At 38.0% G+C, this 7,180-nt stretch overlaps 1 protein-coding gene across 1 annotated transcript; it reads right to left on the reverse strand.

The window, feature by feature from the left end:
- Positions 1 to 1,586: 1,586 nt before the first annotated feature.
- Positions 1,587 to 2,557, reverse strand: LOC110100582 (auxin-induced protein 6B-like). The gene has a single exon (XM_020828150.2). It carries the CDS (start codon positions 2,442 to 2,444, stop codon positions 1,992 to 1,994), a length of 453 nt encoding a protein of 150 aa, XP_020683809.1. The 5' UTR covers positions 2,445 to 2,557; the 3' UTR covers positions 1,587 to 1,991.
- Between the last annotated feature and the right edge of the window lie 4,623 nt (positions 2,558 to 7,180).

The raw sequence follows: 7,180 nt of genomic DNA on the forward strand, positions 1-7,180 counted from the left end.
TTTATCACTCATATTTGATATGAAAGTGAACTATAGGTGTTATATATGTAATATTAAAATTTTACGTGTTAGACATTGATACGTCATGCAAAAATTATCTTTATCAGGCACGAATCTCGAGGCAAAAGCTAGTTGGAAACTTCAAAAATTAATTTTGGGAGCACCCGGACTCCGATTTAAGCAAGCTTATAGTCAAATTGAGCGTCTCAGAAACACGAACCCAACGACACCAAGATCAACCCAATCCGAGCCCAAATGAGTCCAAATCAAGGGCTCAAAGTGCAGTCGGAAGGTTCAAACAGCAATTTGAGTTACCAAACGGTCTCCGATTTTGACGAGTTTATACTCAAATCGAACGGCTCAACGAGACGAATCCAACGAGCCCAAGATCGCTGAATTCCGACATCATTAAGGCCTCCAAATATCCAACGAACTGTGCACGATCTAAGAGTTCACTATCGACCGTCCATTCGAACCACTCCCTATTCGCCCTTGATCTCACACCTATTTACGGGCCATGTGACTTCAGAAAATCTATAAATAGAGCCCTCATTCTTCACAAGTGGGGGAAGAAGCAAGAGAGAGAAGAAGAGAAGAGAAGGAAGAAGCTCCTCCTCGACAACCGCCGGACCACCGCAGGAACCTCGCCGGACCACCGCAGAACCTCGCCGGACCACCACCTTAAGGCCCGACGTTCAGCCCCTACGTCCTACTGAAGACCCGACGTCCTGTTCAAGGCCCGACACTCAGTCTCTACGTCCTACTGAAGACCCGACGTCCTGTTCAAGGCCCGACACTCAGTCCCTACGTCCTGCCGAAGACCCGACGTCCTGCTCAGGGCCCGACGTTCAGTCCCTACATCCTGCCGAAGACCCGACGTCTTACTTAAGTAACTGATTGTAATCTGATCACCCTTGGAGGTGATTCAGTCCTTTGTAACAAACTCAAAGTCTAGTGGATTCATTTCAACTTGGCTAGGCCCCGTGGTTTTTTCCCTTTCTAAGGGTTTTCCACGTTAAAAATCTTGCTTTCTCTGTGTGTGAGCTAATTATCCGTACAACGCTAAGACATAGAATTAAATCTCTATCGCCGCGTATTTTCTAGCCCGCAACAGACATATAAATAGAATAATATATATGAAATCCCCAAAAAAAAATTGATGGACATTTGTGCCCCCTTAGCCTTCATCTTAATTATGTAATGATGTTGTTGAACGCATAGCCTTCATGAATTCAAAATTAATTTAAACATATTTGCTTGAACTTTTGAGCGACAGCTTTTGTTAAAGCTGATGTAGAAAATAGTTATTGTACATAAATTCTTTTTTATTAGAAAGTTATTTCTGAAAGCAAATTTAAAGAGGATCCAAAGTCAGAGGCATACATTAAATTATTATAAATATAAATTGATTGTTAAATATAAATTGCTCCTCTAACAAACAAAGTTTTAAAAAGTATAATACATTAAATTCCCTTCAGAACATTTCTCCACTTTCCCAAAATAAATATTGCGGAAAATTTTCACCTCATGCCAATTATTTCAGCCATGTTACCTTCTTAGAAAGAGCAAAAAAATGATAATAACAGCGGCAGAATGATAATAGTGTACTTCCTTCGAAAAAAAAAACATGCTGCCAAGATCCTGTTACAGCGACAGTGCAACGACAATTACGAAATAATAGTTCATCAAGCCAACAACAATTAGTTAAAAATCACTACGCTGCTGCTACAGTTTAGAACTTCAGCAAATTTCGTCGAACAAATCACATTATTTACAAAATCGGGTGAATGATCACCAATCCTTCCTCCGGCTCCATTTCCATGGGACGACTTGCAGGCTATTCTCGCCATCTCACAGTTCATAGACCAGAGAAAAATGAACCAAAATAGGGGCGAAAAAAAAAGGTAAGAAAAAAATTTCAATTCAAACCCGAAATCGGCCACCCCTATGTGATCGCTGAATGGGGGAAGATTTATTAGGGTTCTGGTGGCTCACCAGACCTGTTTCGCGGAGTAGCCGCGGAGGAGAGGGAGGACATCTGGGCGCCAGGTGCACTTGCTTCCGGCGCGGCAGCAGCAGCAGGATCCGGACGCAAGATAATCGGAATCGTCTTCCGAGGCGAAGCGGAATGCGTAGGTGGACGAGATCTGACGAAGGATCTGCAGGAAAACGGACTCATCGCAGGGTAGGGCGAGGGGGCCGGGTTGGGAAAAGCCGTACTCCTCCTCGGCCTGGTGGAGAAGGTTCAGGAAGGCTGGATGGTTGAGATGCGCTGCCTTCATCACAAATCTCCGGCTCCTGCTCCCTACGCAGACCGCAACGTGCCCCGCCGGCACGTCAATCGCATGCGGTGACGAAGACGATGACTCCCTTGCCTGCATCCTCCACCGCCGCAGCATCTGACGAAGCCTAACAATGTGCCGGATTTGGCTGCACTTTCCCATCTCGAGCTCAAGATTTCGATCTCCTAGGGTTTTTTTCGTTCTCTCTTTTCTCGTTTTATCTGTGGCTTTTTTCGTTTTCTTCTTCTCAGACTTATTCGAATTTTGGAAAGAAGATGAGTGCAGGGGAAAGCAAATTGAATAGAGCACCAGGCTATTTAAAGACGACAGAGAAAATATAAACCCTAAAGTTGTAGATAATAACGAATATAGCAGTCTTAATAGCCGGACATATTTTTGCATATTTGGGTGATTTACGTGAGGTGGGTCCGACGAGTACGGTTCGTATGAGCGTAGCAGGTTATCGCGGTCATTTACTTCTCCTTCTCCTGCGACTGCGGGTGTAACGTTACCTCCTCACCTTACAGAACTGCTACTTTTGAGTGCGGTGACTTGACCGATTCACCGTTTCCATAAATAAAGTTACGTAGGAAAACGAATTAATATATATATTCTATTAATTGGAAGATTACGCTTCATCAATAGATATCCAGCGGTAATTTTTTAGATCTTATTTTTAAATAAGGAATAAGCTACCTTCAAATACATCCACCATTAAATTACTTAGGATCACATAAATATGAATAATTAAAAAAAATCAAAGGAAATAAGTTACCAAATTATGATTGATCAATTGATTAGTATCAAAAAATATGAATGCTCGAAATTAATAAAAGGAAATAAATTGCATAATGATAGAGTAATTGGTGGATATATAAGTGATTGATTGTCTCTGTGCACTTCTTAGATGTAATGATTCAAATTGAACGATTATGGGTGTCATACAGATACCAATTGACTACATTACACCAAACAAGAGCTTATAACAATTATATTTACTTCTCAATTGCAATACTAATCATTGCATATGTCTATTAATTTTTCATCCATTTTCTTTTTTTTATGTATCATATGATCTCTTTCGATTATTTATTCCTCCCATCATATCTCTCATTGTTTCTCTTTCATAATTTTTTGTTTTGACATATCAAATGAAATGTCCAATTTCATCAATTATGATTTCGTTTGAGACGACTTTCTTAGTTCTTCATGAAGCAGTTTTTTAGTATAAAATTTTTAATTTTGCACCAAAAATTTATTTTAAGAAACAGTAAAAAAATCCCTCAAACAAAACCTTTAATTCATTCTCCGACTCTATCATTTCCTTCACATTTACCTCCACTGTTTTAAAGAGCACTTTCACCTTTAGAGAGGTATCATTGGTTAGAAGTTAGAAAAATCTATGTATTATATATTTATTGCTACTTTAAAACAGCTGATAGCTTTTTTGCATTAATATAAAAAAATGATAATCATTAAAGGATTAAACAAATTGGATTATAAATTTAATTTGAAGATTAATTTATTTAATTACCATGTTATTAATGCTACGTAACAGTTTATCTAATCTCCTCTAAAATAATTCTAAATTGCAATTATCTAAATTAAATAATATGTATTTGAAATGATTATTCAGATTATGATATTTATTTGAATATTATAAATCTAATGCTTATCATAAAATATCTATTAAAACATCATATTATTACCATTTGCGTGCATTCAGTAATGATCATCTTTTCTATCTATATGGCACTGAACATAATAAAACAAATTTAAAAAATACATGTATATATTAAATATTTTATTATTACAACGTATATAAAAAATAAATTTTAAAAATAGACATAACACTTGTTTAATAGGGGACCCTGCCAACGTGGCAAGCAAGTCACCCGTTAAACAGGCAACTTATGCATATGTTAAAAAAACAATTTGATAATAGGTAGTTCATCATAAAATGATAAGAGTAAAAATAAAAAAAAAATTAAAATTCTTTCAAAATGAACGCAAAATTAATTATTTATATATTATATTTATATTAAAATATATTTAAATTTTTGGGATATTGTCTTGATTGTTGACCATTTGATAGACATTTGAAGGTTTTAATGGCGTCAGAATTATGTGATCTTAAGCTCGTTAGATTTGTCTCATCGAGCCGCCCGTTGAAGAAATGACTAATTATTTTTAAATTTTATTTTTAATAATTAAATTAGTTACTGTATATGTTTTTAAAATTTATCTAGAATAATTTACCAATATGTGCTTTTATAATTATAATATTCTTTATTATATAACTTTTTGATTTTAAAAGCACGTTATTATGGACATTCAAATTGTATCTACGCCTTGGATTTGTTCATTAATTAACGGTGCGTTTTTTAACATGCCATATGATACAGGCTATTTGTTGGGGCTTTTACATGTATAACACTTAAAACTATCATATTTACCTATTAAACATCTAAAGTTACCTATTTACTAATATACCACCTCAAAACGTTTAACTTAATAAAAAAACCACTCCGTTCGCTCCCGTCACAGCTCCGACCTCGTTCGCCTCTTCACCGTCCCTACGGAACCTACCAACGCCATAGGCACTTCCGAGTATCGCCAGCAGCGGCCACGTTTTCTCTACCTTGAAGCAGGTGTTGGGGAAGTGGCCGGATCTCGTCACTGCCCGCCTCGATCTCTTCTTCGCCGACGCACCGTTCCCCGCAGAGGGAAAATCTGAAGTATTTACCAAAACAACTCTTCACGCCGCCGCCGCCGCCGAACCAGTCAACATTTTATAATTATAATTCTTTTCAGGCGGCCATTAGATTTAGACTACATTAACAGCAACAACAAGCGGTGCAAAGAGAAGGAGTCAGCAGAGCTCCATTTCGCTAAGCGAAACAGAGTAATTACAGAGGAACTGGAGAATTCTCATCCAGGCAACAATTACAAAATCTTCAGCGAGCTTGAAGCTATTTACAAACCTGACGGCAGTAATTCCACCGCCACCGAACCAGTCAACATTAAAACCACCGGCTCCGGCTCCGCACTCACCGGCGACGATCATCCTCTCATCGCCCCTGTCACCACGGCGAAGCTCACACGAATCTCAAGAAAACTCAACACCATTATCGTCGTCGTCGGCGCCGGCGACGGCTGAAATTAAAGTCCATCGCGGCATTCTTCGAAGGACTGTTAAAACAGCTGATGGATCACCAGGAATCCCTGCATAACAAATTTCTAAACGTGATGGAGCTGCGTGACAAAGAACGAATTGGGCAGGAAGAAGTCTGGCGAGAGCAGGAATCCGGCCGTGCTCGCCGTGAATCTGTCGCTCGTGCACACGATCGTGAACTCGCTGTCGCACGTGAAGCAACCATTCTCTCATTCCTTGAAAAGATCAACTAAGAAACCATCAATCTTCCACCTTTCCCCATCGTCGGCGCATATAAAACCTTCATCGTTGCTAAAGCCGGCGACTTTATTTCTTCCACAATGCCGACGACGAGCCGGTGGCCGAAAATTGAAGTCCAGGCTTTGGTCGCGCGAAAGTCATAGCTGGGTGGGCTGTTCACGGCGTTTAGACGGAGCAGTAATTTAGATGAAATGGATGTATTTGAGTGGTAGATAGGTAAATATAAAACTTTGGGTGTTGAATATGTATTTAGGATAGTTTTAAGTGTTATGCACGTAAAAATCCCCTATTTGTTTCCAAAAATATTATTTGGAAAATATGAATTAATGAGGTCTAATTACTAATTAGGCTAATTAACAGCTATGGAACGATTAAATGAGCGCGCAGGCCATGTGCGTAGTGGGTCCAATTTCTGCCGTCGGTTTCCGACCTTTCCATCTCGGTTCAGTGGGACCATCATATAAAATGTTTCGGATTGGGTTAGGTTGGTTTTGAGCCCATCCAATGGGCGAGCCCGGTTTTTCCGAAGAATATTGCCCCTTTATTAAATTAATGAGCGGCCTAGATTTAGCCTATTTATTTTTATCTTAATTTCCACCGAAAAGGGCTTTGAAAATTCTTTTTTTATACGCCAATTTGAACCGATTATGTATTATTTTTTTGTTGTTCGTATATCAAATATATTTTTTTTTTTACAACATGGGGCTCTTTGTAGCAAGATTTATATAAATTTCGACCATTATAATAGGAACAATTAATTATTAATACATTACTATAAATTAATAATCCATCATAAATTTATTTGATTAATAACTTGTTTTTTCAGTAACAATTTAAATCTTAGGCCACAAAAAATTAGATTTAATATTCTCTAAGATGTTGTGAGTATGAATTAATGATAAGGTCCAAAAGTTAAATTTTAAGAATAATAAAAAAGTAAAAAATTAATTGGGATGCATAACCAAAAATCTGCCACATATATATAATGATGTGGATTGGAACATTCACGGCGGTAGAAAAATATAAAGTTTAACATCCTTGCTTTTATAAAGATCCACCTCACAATCATATAAAAGAGAGGGGTATAGCGTTCATAAGAGATACAAGAGTTTTTACGTGGAAACTCCTGAAAAGGGAAAAAATCATAAGGCTTTGCCTAATTTAAATGAATATATTAATATTTGCAGTTGATTACAAATGAGGCCCTTCCTTATGGAGAAGGCCTTAACTTGATGTAGAAAATATACATCATATAAAGTGCATTACATGGTGAGAGTTGGAAGAATCAGTGTTGACATGTTTGTTTGGTCGACATGATAATAATCTTGCTGATGGTGGTTAGAAGAACTGTAATCGGCGGGCAATGGAGGTCGGAAAGATCGTGGTCGGGGGACGGTGGTCGAAAGGATTGAAGCCATGTGGCAGAGATTAGAAAGACCGTAGTCAAGTGAAGGTAATCAGAAGGGTCTTCATTAGTGGGTGA

The sequence above is a fragment of the Dendrobium catenatum genome, unplaced genomic scaffold, assembly GCF_001605985.2.
Source record: "Dendrobium catenatum unplaced genomic scaffold, ASM160598v2 fragScaff_scaffold_963, whole genome shotgun sequence".
Taxonomy (NCBI): Eukaryota; Viridiplantae; Streptophyta; class Magnoliopsida; order Asparagales; family Orchidaceae; genus Dendrobium; species Dendrobium catenatum.

Bases quoted from the DNA above. Each gene is read 5' to 3' on its own strand.
- LOC110100582 (XM_020828150.2), bottom strand. From the start codon at position 2,444: ATGGGAAAGTGCAGCCAAATCCGGCACATTGTTAGGCTTCGTCAGATG.